This window comes from Anabrus simplex, chromosome 7 (genome assembly GCF_040414725.1).
Source record: "Anabrus simplex isolate iqAnaSimp1 chromosome 7, ASM4041472v1, whole genome shotgun sequence".
Lineage (NCBI taxonomy): Eukaryota > Metazoa > Arthropoda > Insecta > Orthoptera > Tettigoniidae > Anabrus > Anabrus simplex.
The window spans coordinates 155717367-155734793 of NC_090271.1; the positions used below are offsets into that span (position 1 = coordinate 155717367).

The 17427-nt window shown below is 39.2% G+C and overlaps 1 protein-coding gene across 2 annotated transcripts in view; it reads right to left on the minus strand.

Annotated features, from left to right (window-relative positions):
- Nucleotides 1–17427, minus strand: part of Nop56 (Nop56 ribonucleoprotein) — a 247786-nt gene that overhangs the window by 20287 nt on the left and 210072 nt on the right. For both annotated transcript variants that reach the window (XM_067150776.2, XM_067150774.2), the window contains exon 10: nucleotides 14371–14469. In XM_067150776.2, coding sequence (XP_067006877.2) covers nucleotides 14371–14469 — 99 coding nt within the window. The remainder of the gene's footprint in view (nucleotides 1–14370; nucleotides 14470–17427) is intronic.

Here is a 17427-nt window from a genome sequence, read left to right on the forward strand (position 1 = left end):
CTTCAGATGGGAAAACTTCGCATTGTAGGAAGAGAACTAAAGAAACATCAAATAGACATTTGTGGACTGTCAAAAACTCACTGGAAAGGATGTGGGCATTTTGAAACAGATGACCATGTAATATACATCGCCGGGGCAAATGATACAGGTCAGAATGGCGTCGCGTTTCTTGTTGATAAGCGGATATCCCAATATGTTGAGGAATACAGACCTATAAATGGAAGAATACTGACCCTCACTCTCAACACCAAACCATATAAACTACACTTGATCCAGGTATATCTACCCACCATCGCTGCAGACGACCAAGAAATCGAAGACTTCTATGCAGACATGGAAAATACAATAGCATCACATAGCACAGCATTGGGAGATTTTAATGCAAAAGTAGGAACCACCTCGATGGACAACCACTTGCGAGAAACTGTAGGACATTATGGCCTGGGTGCACGTAATGAGCGACAATCGGTTGATACAGTTTGCAACCGAAAACAATCTTTCCATTATGAATACCATGTTTAAACACCACAAACGCCGTCTCTTTACGTGGACCTCCCCGAATGGGCACGTTAAGAACCAAATTGATTACATCCTTGTCGATAAAAGATGGAGAACCTCCTTTCGTAATGTGAAAACAAAACCTTGTGCCGAATGCAGATCGGATCATCGTTTACTCTGGGCCTCAAACTGACCAAACCAGTTGTCAAAATAAACTTGAAAAAGTTGGCGGCCTCTGAGCCAGTTGCTTTCCAAGAAACACTACGAAGCACTGGGCCACCTGACCTAGAGGGAAATTGTGACATGGCTTGGAAGAGAATTGAAGAATGGATCACAGACGCAGCGAGCAAGGTCCCAAAGATGAACACCGTAGTGAAGTGACAACACTAGATGACTGACGAAACTCTGGCACTAGTTGAAATGAGACTTAACATCTGGCTCACAGTTACAGATCCAGAACAACAAGGACGACTAATGAAAAAACTGAACAGTGATATCAAACATGCTTGTAGAAGAGACAAGAATGAACACATTAAGAAACTGTGTGCAGAACTAGAGGCGCAAGCGACCAATATTCACAGCACAGAACTGTACGACAAGGTAAAATACTTAGCATGAGAGTTTATGCCTAAGACTCAGATTATTAAAGATGGCCAAGGGAATATCATCACAAATGCAGCAGGCATCGCCAAAGTATGGAGAGAATACTGCATCAAGCTGTTAACTGATGATCCACAACCAATGCCAGGTCACCAGAACCCTACAGACTTTGAACCAATGATCCTTAGAGAAGAAGTGGAACATTCAATAAAAAAGCTCCTGAACCAGAAAGCACCAGGCCAAGATGGAATCACTGCTGAAATCCTAAAGAACATGGGTGACCTAGGTGTCGACATCCTGCACAAGTTATGTCAGAAGATATGGACATATGGAAATTGCCCGTACCAGTGCTGCCACTCCGTCTTCGTACCACTGTTCAAGAAAGGTTCTCCACTTGACTGTTCAAACTATCGAATGATAGCCCTCATCTCCCATGCAAGTAAAATCATGCTCACGGTGCTGAACGAGAGGCTGAAGACCTTCTTACTTCCACAAATCTCAGAGGAACAAACCGGGTTTGTTCCAGGCAGAGGAACTCGTGAGCAGATCCTAAACATCCGCCAGCTCATAGAAAAGACAAGGGAGTATAATATCAAGATGTTCCTGTGCTTCGTGGACTACAAGAAAGCCTTCAACAAGGTAAAATGGTCAAAGCTCTGGGCTATACTCACTGAGATGGGAACGCTGAGATATTTAGTGTACCTGATCCAACAGTTGTACTCTTCGAACACTGCGACAGTGAGAGTTAATGGCGACCTCTCAGACGTCTTTTCTACTTGTGCTGGAGTGCGAGAAGGTTGCATTCTTTCCCCCCCTCCTATTTAATGTATACAGTGAGTATATTATGAGGGAGATTCTCGAGGACTGGAGTGACAGCATCACAGTTGGTGGCAGGAAAATTAACAATCTCAGATATGCAGATGACACTGTGACTATTGCAACAGATGTTCATGAACTAGATGCCATCATGCAGAGGTTAGACGAGCGAAGTAGAGAATATGGTCCCGAAATCAACAATAAAAAGACCAAAGTGATGATTGTAGACCATTTTAATAACAACAGACCTGCCATAACAAGAATTGCAGATTATGAGGTTGTCAGTCGCTTCGAGTATCTAGGATCTATTGTTACAAATACTGGGGACTGTGAACCTGAGATCCGCAAAGGCATTGCGATTGCGAGAAATTCAACAGCAAAACTTACTCGCATCTGGAAGGACACCTCCATCACTTCCAAGACAAAGCTCACCCTCATGCGAACTCTGATCTTCCCTATCGCGACCTATGCAGCAGAAACTTGGATGATGAAGACGGCGGATCGCCGCAGGATTGATGCTCTAGAAATGTGGTGCTATAGGAGATTACTGCAAAAACCATGGACAGCACACCGTACTAATGAATCGATCCTGCAACAGCTCGGCATCACAACAAGACTGTCGACCCTTATCAACCAAAAACAACTTGGATATTTTGGTCATATTGCCAGAAGACAGGAGGCAATGGAAATACTTATCATAGAAGGAAAAGTCGAAGCCCGAAGACCTAGAGGATGTGCGCCGTTACGATGGATGGACCAGATCAAGAACTTGACCAGCATGAGCTTACAGCAAGCAAGTCACCATGCCCAAAGCAGAGACTCATGGAGGAAGATCACCAAAAGGATTGTCGCGTGATGCCACTACACCCTTACGAAGGGTTGAACTAAGAGAGAGATGTTGGGTCCAGTTTGTCAATACACTTTTAATGATTGAAAATTATTTATTTTATCATACATGTTTCAGGAAAAATATTCATTCCATTCATCAGAGATGTGCGCGCAAGATAAACTTCTAAACTTTCCAAAACATGCATGAATTTTCCCTTTCTGGCCGAATGTATTAACTCCATGTCATTAGAAATGTGTCTAAATTTATGATTCCGCCAAAAAAGAGAAAATTCATTAATGTTCTGGAAAGTTTAGAAATTTATCTTGCACAAAAAATAACTTTGAATCAAGTTTAAATGAAAGAAGTACAGAAGAGAACTCATTGTGTAGACTAGAAGAAAAACTTGAAGATCTTAAATTTATTTACGTATTCTCATTTCAATTCATCCAAATATTAAATTGTATGTAAGGATCATTTTCATAATATTTATTTTTATATTTTATTAGTTTCTTTATTCATTGATATGGTGAATTAGGATACAATACTCCTTTAAATTGTAAGAAAAACAAAAGGTAGTGTTATATTGTTTTATTCGCAGAATTTACATCACTGGTGAAGGGAATGGATATTTTTCCTGAAATATGTATGATGAAATAAATAATTTTCAATCATTAAAAGTGTATTGACAAGGTGGACACAACATAAACTATTTTAAATAGTTTCTTTAATAGATTCAGACAAGTCAATACAGGATCAAAAGATCAAATAAATATCTATTATGGTTAAGTTTATCAACAGTAAGTGGTATGTTCCAAGCTGTCAGTGGAGAGATGGTGTGGAATGACATTAGTAGACAAATACATTTCAGTGATGTTTTTTAAAGTAGGAAAGATCACAATACGAAGATAAAATTGGAATTCAGGAGGACAAATTGGGGCAAGTATTCATTTATAAGGAAAGGTGTTAGGGATTGAAATAATTTAGCAAAGACGACGTTCAATGAATTTCCAAATCTTTGCTATTATTCAAGAAAAGACTACGTATACAGTAGAACCTCGATCCAATTCTGACATAACGTGGATGAAAGACTCAGACATGCAAGACGATGATGAGAGCAACAGTTTACAAGCTGAATCATCAGATGAGAGAGATCATGAATAAGAAAGGAAAGTTGCAACATGCCTCTACTTCGTGTTTGCATAACGTAAAATAATCAAAAGGCATGGATATTTTTAGAACGGATTTTTTTGTCTCATTGGCAGGTGGCTGAGAGTGTGGTAGAGTGACTGCGCTCTTAAACCCAAAAGCAGGCCTCTTTCTTCCATCAGCAGTGGAGAAGAGAAAAGCAATTTACACACAACCTACTGAACATTACCGTATTTGCTCACGTATTAGACACCTTTTTGCCCATTTTTACAGCCAAAAAAAAGTAAGGGGGTGTCCAAAATGCGATTACCTCAAATTTTGTGCAGTGAACACATGACTTCTATGCTATAAAGAGCTATAAATTGTACATGTAAACATTGTACACTGTTCTTTAACAAACCTATGAATGTATTTGAGTTATACTGGCTGTTTTCATCGAAGACAGTATTTCTAAATGTAAAAAGTCAATAAATGGTGAACACGACTTTTAGGCCTACATATAAAGTAAGTACAATCCATTTTAATTACTCATATCACGTCATTCGTTTAATCTCATTAATTCCTCTGATGAGGTCGACGTCAGGAAGGCCATACGGTTGTAAAAACTCGCTAAGAAGGTTCGTCTCACTTCATACTCGACCCCACAGAGGAAAGGGATAAGGGTATCGTATCGTATTATCATATAATGTAATATTGATAAAAAATAACTCAATGCCCAGTCATTTGTCTCTGTCAGTTGAGCAGTAGGCCTACCACACAGTCAACTTGATCACTGGTTTTTGTCTTGCGCCACTAACTTTCCTGCTACCGGCGTGACGTAATTCCAAGTGGTGACATCTTCACTGCCATCTCATCAGCCATGCACTGCAACCGAGACCGAGAGCATTTAAGGTCCCGTCTTTTTGAACCTTTTGAAAATAGTTTCATTCCAGACTATAAAGTCCAAACTGTGTGAAGCTATTCCCAAATAGTTTCTGGAGATGGTCTCTGATATTCCCAACTGGTGCATGTCTAACAGAAGCCACTCCTTGTGAATAAACCAGTGTTGTTAAAAGCATGCCAAACCACCAGCTGATAACTAGCGTATGTTACCAGTTGTATTTCCGAATGTAATACATAGTGACTGGAAGCTTTCTTTTGTTAACTGTGGCTGTTGAAAGCCAGACCCTTATTTTTAAGTATATTTCATGCTTGTTCTCTACATTTATCACACCAGAATTTACCTAAACAGCTGTAAATGAGATAAGAGAGACCACATTGTTTAGGTTAGGTATGGTATCGCTTAGATAGTGCCAAAATTTTCACGACGGAAAGAATATAAATAAACAACAGGAAAATTTGCTGCATTTATGGACATCTACAGGTGTGGCGGTAATGTGATTTATTATCATAATATTTCATTTCGTACGTTTGTTGTCTCCCATTTTTTATTAATGCATATCCTATTAGGGTTTTGTTTGGCGTATCCAAAAATCGTTGAAAGTAAGTGGGGACATAAAAAAATCAATATTATTATTATTATTATTTGTTCACTACGTTGGTGAGTAAAACAGTTGTGATTGGATTGTTTTTATCAAGTTTTAAACCTACTTCTCTCCCAAAAAACCCTATATTGGCCAGAGTTAGGAGATATTAAATGATCACTTTGGTAATGATCTCGCCTGCCTATATTAATAGGCCTAGCAACAACCATGAATATTTCTTAACTAAAGTTAACTAGTTTCCTCATCCAAAGGTGGTGCAGCCCTTTTGTAGACAGGCTCCCAGTGGAGAGTTGCATGTACCATTTTTACTACAAATCAACCTTCCTGCCATTTGTAAATCGCTGGCAATACGGTACCGGGAATCAAACTCAGGCTCCTGAGAACGGCAGCTAATTGTGGTAACCATTATGCTGGCGGACATTCTTAACTACAAAACACAAATATATATACATGACTGATATGTGCTTGCAATGCGCGGGTCAGACACAAAACTATTCACCTATTTGTGCGATATCATCAGACCTGCATTACGCCTACGCTACGGAGGCGGACATTTCTTAACTATGAAACACAGATGTACCGCACGACTTCGACGCGTTTTCATTGCGTGGGTCGGTGATGGTGCTGATTATTATTTCAAGAGGAAGTACAACCAGGCAACCAACCTCTATATAACACTAATCAGTAGGAAAAATGGAAGGGATCCGACACTTCGAAAAATGAAGATATCGGCCAAAGGAAGACAAGGGCCTCAAAGGGTGTGAAAATGAAAGACTCCCTAGCCCTCGCAAACCTAATAGCGTCGGGGTCAGAAAAGAACGAAAGTTGACCAACGTAGGTCGGATAGGATAGATGAAAGTGAGGAGTCTGGCACAAGTAAGTGGAAGCAATGCCAGGACTCAGCTAAGGGCCCCGTCGACGCCAACCCACGCTCCATAGTTCAGAGCCCCTGGGGCCCCTTTTAGTCACCTCTTACGACAGGCAGGGGTTACCGTGGGTATTATTTTACCGCCCCCACCCACAGGGGGATTGCGTGGGTCGTATGGACGAAACTATGCATAAATTTGTGTGATGTCATAAGAGCTGCATAAGGCTTGTAGCCGCTTCGAAGCAGAATCGTCGTTCTTCTCTGACAAATTATGTTGAGGGTCTTGTATGCGAGATTTATTATTTAATTTTCTTCGTCTCGAAGAGCTAAGGGGGGTCTAATACGCAAGGGGGGCTAATACACGAGTAAATATGGTATTTCAAGTTTTAGCATAATACCTTTATTTATGTATATATTAATTGAGCTGCATGATTAAATATTTGTTATTTATTAATATCTCTTGTCTACAAGTCAGTCTGTCTGTTAGGTCATCAGCCCAGAGGCTGGTTGGATCTTCAAATAGCACCATCAAAGGTTATGCAGTTATAGGGAAACAGCAAAAACCAATGGCAGAGCCCAAATGAGGCGTACTAAGCAAGATGAGGAGTCTGGTAGTTTGCCATTGCTTTCCTCACTGGGCCAGAATGTGCCACTGCAGCACGACTGACCCTATGAGCAACACCTTTCATAACACTCAGACACTATTTGTGCTCTGAATATCATTCAGCACCACCCATACCCCAGCAACTTGCATATTGTCACAGCCATGGATGAGACTAGGACTTCAGTGGAAGCTTCACTTTGCTCTAGCCTGTGCCAAGAGACAGATACAAAAGTACTACATCCATCAAGAAATGGCAACAGGCAGTACAAGTCAGTATTTCTCGTATTTTTCTTTAAGATGGAACTTTTGCTTGAACTCAGAAGACATCACATAATTTCTTCTCTCCTCAATTGCCTGCCTCAAAATTGTGGAGTAGTACGCAAGTAAACAAGGTATAAATGTTCCATTCGAATTTTGCAGCTTTACTAGCCAAGGAATTACAGAAATATGCTCATAGGGACCAGAAGAAGTTCCTTTTTTTTTTTTTTTTTTTTTTTTTTTTTTCTATTGGTTTTACGTAGCACCGACACAGATAGGTCTTGTGGCGACGATGGGATAGTAAATGGCTAGGAGTTGGAAGGAAGCCCCTAACCGCACGGCCAACTTACCCGATCAGAAGAAGTTCCTTCAACTCTACTGATGAGGGAAATCCCCTCAGTATCTTGCAATATTTTTTTCCCCTGTTAGTGATAGATGCGTAATACACACACTGCGTGATGCAGTTTTTTTGTGCGCGTACTTAATAAGTATTTTTCCAGTTTTCAAGTAAAATGGCGTCACATATACAGATTAGCGATACTGATATAGTGTCAATATCGGAAGATACAGAAAAAAAAGTGTCCAATTTTAGTATATGTGGCTCTGAAGTTGAAAATTCTTTCTCCAGCTCATATGAGAGCAACAACCACACAAGTGACACTGGCAGCAACAGAGTGGATGGGGCATAAGAGTCCTGGTACTACGACTATTATTCCTGTTCGTAATATTGATAAAGGGCCAATATTGCCGTCAAACTTTGATACTGAAACACACTGTATAGAATATTTATTTATATTATTTAGGTGGAGCATGAGTTCAACTGCTGGGGTTATTCTGTGACTACTTTTCCACTTTTTGATGAACAAAAATACAAAATGATGTCACAACTAACCAATAACCCTTCGAGAACCACAGCATGATGACCAAACCGGATAGCACACACTTTACAGCAACAACTGGACGAAACTAGCCGATTACAAATATCAGGAGAAGCTGTGCAAACAGCGTGACAAGTACGGCAAGCGGTTTGCCTACTCGATAAATTTACGCAAAACGCATGATGCGTAACAATTCTGACAAGTGGGTTGCATACCCAACAAATTAATTTTTTAATATATTATTAACAGAGAAAGGAAATTTATTGTGTATTAGATAATTCTTTAGCTATTCTAAGAAAGATAACCAGATTAAAATAACATACTGTATTATCAAATATTTTAACTACCTACTGATACCCTTCTCGTGGTCAGTGGATGAGCAGAATTACAAAGGCAGTGTAGTGTCAACAGTTAATTTACAATGAACCTTTTTTTGAGGTTCATACTGTAATAGGATTAAGATTAAAATACTATATAAATTAATAACATGCATTTGTGTAACATTTACTTCCTTTACCACAGCTTTTACATTTGGATGGTGTTATGCATCAATTGACCAAGCGCCAAAATGGATTTTTTTAGATTATTGCACTATCTGGTAGCTAAAGGTGTAAACTTTACATAGGTTATTGTTCGGACTTTTATTCTCAATATGATTGTGCAGGAAATAAATTTTGACCAAACGCCAACCTCTCAATCATTAAATTGAAGCTTTGCATCAAGTGACCAACCACCATTTCTGAGTCTGAATTACGCATCAAATGACCACACGACAAGCTCGCAGTCACTTGGTTGTGTGATGCTAAATGTAGATTCCCGCACAGGTTTTCTTCCCTGCGGCATACGCCCAGAACCTAAAATACTCCGATATAGAAAAATCAAAGTTGGATGAAAAACTGGAAACGTTCTGTTTTGACTGCCATTTTCCCGTATTCCCACAAATGTGTTTTTTTTTTACAAGCGCCAGTTGTGGTTATATAACTTAGGGATTCATAGTGGGAAAGATAATAAAGGTCATTGTTATGTCTGGTTGGAAGGAAAAGCAGGAGGAGGGGCTCAAGAGGGTGGTTCCTGCTTGTACAAGCATCTCATTGAAAACATGCACAACGCCAAAGAAGTCATACTGTAGTCAAATTCTTGAGGAGGCCAGAATCGTAATATAAAGATTGTTCTACTTCTGTAAACAGTTTTGGAACAACACCCTACCATTGAAAAGATTACACAACTATTTTTATTTCCAGGCCATAGCTTCCTCCCTAACGACAGTGACTTTGGAGATGTAGAACGTGCTTTCAAATTTCAACAGCGCCTCTATACCACCGAAGACTACATAAATGTAATGAAGATGTGCCGAAAGAAGAACCTGCTTGTTGTGGACAGAATGACTGGACCGTATTTTCATAGCACAGTTCATCTGGAGAAGCACATTGTAAACAGGAAGCAGGCACAAACAGTGAGAAGGTAAACCGGCTGCATGGGAGAGAAACAGAGTTGAAGAAAAATAAAACTTTTAGCATTTTCTTCAAAATGCATTTTGATGCAGAACGCACTGTTGAAGTGAACATTAAGAAATCTTCAGATGGTCGCGGCTTTAGAATGAAAATGGATCAGCTCTACATGGTTTGCTCACTCTGTTATGGCCAAATGGAAAACAAGTTTCAGAAGCGAAACTGAACGACCTGCGCTCTCTCGTGGAGCTAATTCCCAATGATGCTAAGCCTTTCTATAAAGGCTTATTTAGTAATGCTGGAATAGATGATATAGATGGATTTGATTGTGGAAATATGGATTTTGCACTCAAAAATTCTTAAAATCCTGCATTATATTACACTTGGAGAAACTGTGTGTTTATGATGCCTTAATATTATGACCTAGCAGTGTAATATCTATACTACTGTATATTCTAAAATTCATATGTTTTCTATGTCATGTTGTATGCTGTTACGTATAATTTAATCCTGTACTTAAATAAGCAATAAAATTAGTTAACAAGTACCATATTTTACATTGCACTGAATTTTTAAAAGTCAAATCGATCACTAAATGACAATTTTATTCGTTGGTCAAGTGATGCAAAACAAAAACTAATGTAACCGCAATAAAGCATCAAGTGACCAAGCACCATTATCTCAGATTACGACGATATACTTCAAATGTTCCTAAATTGAATACATCAAGAAGAAAATTTATGTTTTTATCTTCATTTTGGTATATAATACCTCACATTTAACAGGAAATATAAATTAATACAAAGGATTTTGCGTTTGTGTCAATATCTCAAAATCTACTTTTAGCGCTTGGTCAAGTGATGCATAACACCATCCATTTATAAGTTGTTTTACACAATTTACATTTTCCCCTCGCTTACACCGGTAATCCTCAAATCCCTTGACATGTGTAAAAGAGGGGCAATACTGTATTCAGTTACTTTTGTTATAAACTGAGTAGTCCCTATTTTAATTAGGAACAGTGCATTATCCATTAAGGTTACATTAATTTAATACTGTATTTGACCAGATATTAATAATGTTAAATTTTAAGTTTTCTTCAACATGTTTCTAACATTGCGAAGTATTTATTTCATAAACAAAAACTTAAGTAATCTTTTAAGGGAAAAAAACTACCACAATGATCCCCTGGAACAAATTAGAGAAAGAATATAAAAAATACAAAATTATACACTTAAGTATCTATTACCAAATATTAAATATCTTCAACCATGAGAATTTCCTTCCTAGAATATATGTGATTATGATCCTACAACAAATATGATCATCGCCTCACAAATGAACAATTCGGGCTGGTGATACACTGTTGCCCAAAAAATGTTTTAAAAAAGAGCATGTATTGCATGTTCCTTGCTTTTAATGTCTTGTTGTTGTTTGAGTCATCAGTCCATAGACTGGTTTGATGCAGCTCTCCATGCCACCCTATCCTGTGCTAACCTTTTCATTTCTATGTAACTATTGCATCCTACATCTGCTCATCCTGTGCTAACCTTTTCATTTCTATGTAACTATTGCATCCTACATCTGCTCTAATCTGCTTGTCATATTCATACCTTGGTCTACCCCTACCGTTCTTACCACCTACACTTCTTTCAAAAACTAAGTGAACAAGTCCTGGGTGTCTTAAGATGTGTCCTATCATTCTATCTCTCCTTCTCGTCAAATTTAGCCAAATCGATCTCCTCTTACCAATTCGATTCAGTATCTCTTTATTCGTGATTCGATCTATCCATCTTACCTTCAGCATTCTTCTGTAACACCACATTTCAAAAGCTTCTATTCTCTTTCTTTCTGAGCTAGTTATCGTTCATGTTTCACTTCCATACAATGCCACGCTCCACACGAAAGTCTTCATAAACATCTTTCTAATTCCTATATCAATGTTTGAAGTGAGCAAATTTCTTTTCTTAAGAAAGCTCTTCCTTGCTTGTGCTAGTCTGCATTTTATGTCCTCCTTACTTCTGCCAATCGGTAGTTATTTTACTACCCAAGTAACAATATTCATCTACTTCCTTTAAGACTTCATTTCCTAATTTAATATTTCCTGCATCACCTGCCTTTCTTCGACTGCACTCCATTACTTTTGTTTTGGACTTATTTATTTTCATCTTGTACTCCTTACCAAAGACCCATACCATTCAGCAACTTCGAGATCTTCTGCAGTTTCAGATAAAATATCATCGGCAAATCTCAAGGTTTTGATTTCCTCTCCTTGGACTGTGATTCCCTTTCCAAATTTCTCCTTGATTTCCTTTACTCCCTGTTCTATGTACACATTGAAAAGGAGGGGGGACAAACTGCAGCCTTGCCTCACTCCTTTCTGGATTGCTGCTTCTTTTTCAAAGCCCTCGATTCTTATCACTGCAGACTGATTTTTATACAGATTGTAGATAATTCTTCGTTCTCGGTATCTGATCCCAATGATCTTCAGAATCTTAAATAGCTTGGTCCAATCAACATTATCGAATGCCTTTTCTAGATCTATGAATGCCATGTACGTGGGCTTGTCCTTCTTGATTCGATTCTCTAAGATCAGACGTAAAGTCAGGATTGCTTCACGTGTTCTTACATTTCATCTGAAGCCAAATTGACCTTCTCCCAACTCAGCTTCAACTTGTTTTTCCATTCTTCTGTAAATAATACGTGTAAAAAATTTTGCAGGCATGAGATACTAAACTAATGGTGCGGTAGTTTTCACACCTGTCGGCACCGGCTTTCTTGGGAATAGGTATAACAACATTCTGCCGAAAATCAGATGGGACTTCTCCTGTCTCATACATCTTACACACCAAATGGAATAACCTTGCCATACTGGATTCTCCTAAGGCAATCAGTAATTCAGAGGGAATGTCATCAATTCCAGGTGCCTTATTCCTATTCAGGTCACTCACAGCTCTGTCAAACTCTGACCTCAAAATTGGGTCTCCCATTTCATCAGCATCAACAGCCTCTTCATGTTCCAGAACCAAATTATCTACATCTTTACCTTGATACAACTGTTGGATATGTTCCTGCCATCTTTCTGCTTTTTCTTCTTTCCCTAGAAGTGGCTTTCCATCTGAGCTCTTAATATTCATACACCTAGATTTCCTTTTTCCAAAGGTTTCCTTGATTTTCCTGTATGCAGCATCTACCTTTCCCAGGACCATACAACCTTCGACATCCTTGCACTTCTCTTTCAGCCATTCTTCCTTAGCTACCTTGCACTTTCTATCCACTTCATTCTTTAATCGCCTGTATTCTTTTCTGCCTTCTTAATTTCTAGCATTCTTGTATTTTCGTCATTCATCAATAAGGTTTAGTATCTCCTGAGTTATCCACTGATTCTTAGTTGATCTTTTCTTCCTTCCTAACATCTCTTCAGCAGCCCTACTGAGTTCATTTTTCATGACTATCCACTTTTCCTCTATTGTGTTTCCTTCAGCCTTTTCATTTAGCCCTTGTGCAACATGTTCCTTGAAACAATCCCTCACACTCTTTTCTTTCAACTTGTCTAGATCCCATCTTTTCGCATTCTTTCCTTTTTTCAATTTCTTCAACTTCAGATGGTATTTCATGACCAACAAGTTGTGGTCAGAGTCCACGTCTGCTCCTGGGAAAGTTTTGCAATCCAACACCTGGTTTCTGAATCTCTGCCTAATCATAATGAAGTCTACTTGATACCTTCCAGTGTCTCCAGGTCTCGTCCACTTATACAGCCGTCGTTTGTGGTGTTTGAACCAAGTATTGGCAAGGACTAAATTATGATCAGTCCAGAATTCAACCAGCCGACTTCCTCTTTTGTTCCTTTGTCCCAATCCAAATTCTGCTACTGTATTACCTTCTCTTCCTTGGCCTACCACTGCATTCCAGTCTCCCATCACAATTAGATTCTCATCGCCTTTTACATATTATATTAAATCTTCTATCTTTTCATATATTCTTTCGATTTCCTCATCATCCACTGAACTAGTAGGCATATAGACCTGCACTATTGTGGTGGGCATTGGTTTGGTGTCTATCTTGATGACAATAATTCTTTCACTATGCTGGTCGTAGTAGCTTACTCGCTGCCCTATTTTCTCATTCATTATTAAACCAACTCCTGCATTTCCCCTGTTTGAATTTGTGTTGATAATTCGGTAGTCGCCTGACCAAAAATCCTGTTCTTCCTGCCAACGTACTTCACTTATACCAACTACATCTAACTTTAGTCTATCCAGCTACCCTTTTCAGATTCTCTAACCTACCACAACGATTCAAACTTCAAACACTCCACGCTCCGACTCGCAGAATGTCAGTATCCATTTTCCTGATGATCGCCCCCTCTCGTGTAGTCCCCACCCGGAGTTCCGAATGGGGGACTAGTTTACCTCCGGAATATTTTACCCGGGAGGAAGCCATCATCAGTACATCATTCATACAGAGAGAGCTGCATGTCCTCGGGAGGTAGTTAAGGCTGTAGTTTCCCATTGCTTTCAGCCGTGTAGCAGTATCAACACAGCTAAGCCATGTTGAGTATTATTAGAAGGCCTATCAGTCAATCATCTAGACTGCCGCCCTTGCAACTACCGAAAGGCTGCTACCCCCCTTTCAATGAGCCATTCCTTAGTCTGGTCTCTCAACAGATACCCATCCGATATGGTTGCACCTGCCGCTTGGCTATCTGCTTCATTGGGGGCACGGAAGCCTCCCACTGCGGCAAGGTCACATGGCTCGCAGGGGAGGGAGTCTTATCAGACTTAAATTTAATAATTATCAAAATATAATTCTCCTCCCATACAGACAAAAACCCTGTGAATAACCACAACAAACATATTTATAGGTTCAATTGTTTGTGAGAAAAGTGTACCTGCGAGGAACTTGCACAATATCACATGTTCATGTTAAACCTATTATTACCGTTTTCCATGCCATCCTCAGCACTCTCAGACTTTCTCTTCTTCTTTTTCTTTTTAGGAACCTTTTCTTCTTCCTCGGGCAACCCATTTGCATCAACACCTGAAAACACAAAGTAATATCCCAATTATACATTCTGACAACTTACATGAATATATGAAAAATGAACATCCTAGCATTCAAGTGAGAAAGAATATTCAGAATAAGAAAAATGACATGAGGTTTTGGAACAGGCTGGTTTGCTACTAAAGTCAGATCAACCATTTAATATTCACAAATGTTCCCACAACAATTGCAACTAAAGTTTTGAAAACATGATGTAGCCACTCTGAATGAATGGTAGTTGGCAGTAGATGTGGAAGTATGTTCTTAAGAGTAGGGATGACTTTGTGTGTGTGCATGTGTTTTTTTATTATTATTGTTTTTGACTGAAACTGGAGCTGTGTGATAGCACTTACATCTGTAAATATTATGAAGAACTCATCGTTGTCATATTTCAAACATCTTTAGAGAAAAAGGGTGGCTACAATGTTTTGATTATGGTACGCTGGAACATAATGCACGTCGTACTGTTGCTACGGTGTTCAGCCAGCCGGGTTGCTTGCTCAAGTTTAGTGCTGAGCAGTGTTTCTACGAGGTCAACCCAAGAGGGTGGTGGCCTGCCATGTCGTCACTTCACGTTGGACTTACCCACCAGTTTCATCATTGAGAGAGAGAGGAGGGTGGCAAGCAATATGCATAAGGGTTGACAATCTTTGTTGCGGTCAGATTTCCTCAAAACTGGATGCGTTATTTCTGTGTGTTGTCCACGAAATGCGAAGCATATGTTGTCAGCATCACATTTCGTATACCTCAACGCGGTGATGGTCAGCAATGCATAAAGCCCATGTCACCGATATGTAGGGCATAATGGGGAACATAAGGGTGTTGACAAGATTGATTTTATTGCATTAGTTATTGAAGTGTCCCACTATATTTTGGTCAGCTGCACCATAGCAATGCACCCAAGTTGAATGTGTCTATGTATCTCTGGTTTACAGTTACTGGCACTCCTCATAATGCTTTCGAAATACACAATATGGTTCACCACCTCATATCTGCCAATCCTGATTGATAACATTTGGCCGATTCAGGTTTTCGTGGTCCACAACCATAACCTTGGTTTTATTGGCATTGATATGTAAATCATATTCAGTACTAACATCCTCCAGCTTGCATGTCATTTTTTCAAGTTATTTTTGCCTGATTGCAATAAGAGCAGTGTCATTGACAAAACAGAGGTTCAAGATCTTAATTAACAGATGGGCACTCCTTCATCCCATTTATCTAAGAGGGCTTACATGATGTATTCACTATGGACATTGAATAACAGTGGCAGCAGGGTACAATCTAGGTAGACTCCCTTCCTAATGCGGCATTTGCAGGACACGACATAGTCTATCTTCACGTCTGAGTGGAAAGTGTCATATAGATTCTTCAACAGGTGGATAAGGTGGGGAGGCGTACCCATCTCCCTCTAAGATTTTACAAAGGTTTTGCCAATGGAAATTATCAACTGTTTTTTCATAATCGACAAAGCTAAGGTGCATGGCATGGATGTATGATATTCTCTTGCCTTTTCTATAAGTTGCCTAAGGTTGAATATCTGTTCTCAAGTAACTCGGCCTTTCACAAACCCAGTCTGTTCCGGTGGCAGTAATCAGGAGAAGAGTACTCAGCCTCTCCTGTATCATATAGAGCATAGTCACTAATGGAACAACCTAATTCTTTCCCACTATTAATACTGAAGGTAGTGATTTATAGTTATTTTCTAACTGTTAGGTTTGATTTAGTGTCACCAACCACACTGTAACGGAACGAAATTTCAACAGTCATATATATATAAAAACGGTTAGTTATAGCTTAGATGTTCTTTTGCATTGTCAGTATCGTATCAGTACATTGTCGGGATACTGTGTATTTTTGATGTAACGAGTCATTGTTTGGCCATGGTAAGAACTCTGTACTGAACTGGTGGCACTCTGCGTTGAGAGAGCGGGAAGCCTGTTTCTAAAACATGGTGGTCTCCAGTAATGTGGAAGTGCATAAGTACAGAAACTAGTTTTATTTTTCAGTTATATCAGCTAGATAATTATCAGTCTATAGTGAAAATTGATAATTTTTTACAAAATCAAGGAGATCGGTGAAGGAACTTTAGGTGTTGTATTCAAAGCAAGAGATTGGAAAACCGGCAGTCTAGTTGCTTTGAAGAAGATTCGTTGGATTCGTAAGTTGAAGCTCAGCCTATTGCTTGATACCTCGGGCGAACCTTTTTGCTGCGTGACTAAATTGCTGTTGCATGGGACATAGTCGGGGACTTATTTTCTTGAAGCAACAATCTTTACAAAATGATGTGTGTGTCGCAACAGTTTTCAAGGCCTCAATGCTTCAAGAGTCAAACTTCACAATTTTAAAAAGAAAAAGGAAATTGATGTGACGGATATGTAAGATTGTAATTATCCAGTATTGAGAAAATCATGAGGCTTGTAGAAGAGGACGTTATGGCTGGTTCGTGGTGAGTAATGGAAGTATTGAGATCGAATGGTTGTCATACTTGAACTGTGCGTCGATTAACCATATTATATGCTGGAGTCTGACTCTTGTTTGTGATTGGTCTCGCCTTTGGAGGTCTGCTTGGGACAGTGCAGTGTGAGAGATCCACATAAAGAATATCTACACTAAATGTTTTATACACTATGAAGGGCTACGACAATGTACTTGGCGAAGTGCAGCGTGAGTATGATTACAATATGAAACAACAAACCAAGAACTTGTGACTTAAGTTACTGAAGATGAACGAGGTATGGTGGTGTTTAACCTCAACGTTCAATTACCTGGAATCAATCACTACAGATTACTACGATATAGTGTAGCAAGTTATATGGCATAGGTATGGGATCCCATTATTTTGACTAGCTTCCAGTAAGTTTTTTTGGTGTATAAATGTGCAGTGAGTTTGGACATGAGGCAAGAGACGGACCGAGTCCGAATGTAGTGTTGATGAAAATGGTCGTGGTAGAA